Source organism: Myotis davidii, unplaced genomic scaffold (genome assembly GCF_000327345.1).
Source record: "Myotis davidii unplaced genomic scaffold, ASM32734v1 scaffold586, whole genome shotgun sequence".
Taxonomy (NCBI): Eukaryota; Metazoa; Chordata; class Mammalia; order Chiroptera; family Vespertilionidae; genus Myotis; species Myotis davidii.
Genome location: NW_006296809.1, coordinates 1065638 through 1067054, shown reverse-complemented (window position 1 = coordinate 1067054; position 1417 = coordinate 1065638). Strand labels below are relative to the sequence as shown.

Genomic DNA, 1417 nt, shown 5'->3' with positions numbered 1-1417 from the left:
CGGTCACCGTGGGGGGCCTGCACCCCTGCTGCTGGGGGCTGGCAGCCCCTCCTAGAACACAAGGCTGAGGAAAGGCCCGCAAAGCCCTGCCTGCTGTCACCTGGTGGAGGCTGCGCTTGGCCTGCAGGGCGGCGCTCAGCTTCTCCTCCTGCTTCACGCGCATCTTCACCACCTCGTGCAGGAACTTCTCTTTGGCCTCCTTGGTGTCCAGGCCGCCCTCCAGGGCTTGACGCAGATGCTCCAGCTCCGCCTCCAGCCCCCCACTCGGGGTGTCGGTGGGGGCCGAGGTGTCCGGGGCTGTGGGGGGGGCAGGTGGGGCATGCACCCCTGGGGAGCTCAGGTCCTTGGCTGAGCTGGACGAGGTAAAGGACGGAGAGGACAGCGAGGACAGGGAGGAGGTGACTGTGGAAACAAACAGGTGCCAGTTACGGGGGAGCTTACGCCACCCCCTCCCGGAAGGGCCGGCCGCTGGGGCAGCAGGCGGCTCACACGTACATTCCTCTCTGCTCTCCACCTCCACCTCTGCCTCTGAGTCCTTGTCGTCCTCCGGGGTGACTGTGGGCGCCTGCGTCTCTGTGGCCCCAGGTGTGTCCACTGCCAACTTCCGCTTCCGTGGCTGGATGCAGCTGGCGAGGGGCTCGGGGGCCCGGGAGACGATGGTGGCACATGGCGGGCTGCTCACCACCTTCTGCTGGGCCGGCGGGGCCAGGGCCACGTTGGGGGCCACACCGGTCTCGAAGCTCTTGTAGGAGTAAAAGCTGCAGGGCGGAGGTGTGGGGTTGGGGGGCTGTCAGCGCCGGCCAGCAGGTGAGTGCTCAGCATGGAAGGTGTGAGGTAGACGCCAGCAGGGCCCGGGGCTGAAACCAACACTGGCTGCCACGGCTGCAGCCAACCCTGACTCCACAGGAAGTTCCAGACCAGCTCTTCCTGACGCCCATCACAGCGGCCAACTGGCAATGGCTGGACAGCTGGGGCCTGGGCATCGGGAAGCCTACACCCACCACACGCCAGGCACAGACACCCAGGGTCACTCAAACGAGAGGCGGGCCCTGGCTGGTTCGCTCAGTGGTTACTGTCAGCCTGTGGACCCAAGGGCCACAGGTTTGATTCCCAGTCACAGCCAAGTAGCTCGGTTGCAGGTTCGATCCCCAGCCCCGGGGCACGTGCAGGAAGGAGACAAACAGTCGGTGTGTCTCACATGGATGCCCCCCCCCCACTCCCTTTCTCTCTCTAAAAATCAATGGGGAAAATGCCCTTGGGTGAGGATTCACTAAAAAGCAAATAACAACAAAAAACCTAAGGCGGGTCCCCCTGCCCCAGCCCATGGAGGCTCAGGTAGCAGGCAGCCAGGCTGCACACAGGCCACCGCACACCGCAGCCCACGCACTCCGGTGGGAGCGCACAGGCGCTGCCTGAG

The 1417-nt window shown here is 65.1% G+C and overlaps 1 protein-coding gene across 1 annotated transcript in view; it reads right to left on the bottom strand.

Annotated features, from left to right (window-relative positions):
- Window positions 1-1417, bottom strand: part of SKI (SKI proto-oncogene) — a gene marked incomplete at its 5' end in the record, with an annotated part of 63805 nt that overhangs the window by 5225 nt on the left and 57163 nt on the right. The window contains 2 exons of the mRNA XM_015569688.1: window positions 101-402; window positions 496-758. Of these exons, the coding sequence (XP_015425174.1) occupies window positions 101-402; window positions 496-758 (565 nt within the window). The remainder of the gene's footprint in view (window positions 1-100; window positions 403-495; window positions 759-1417) is intronic.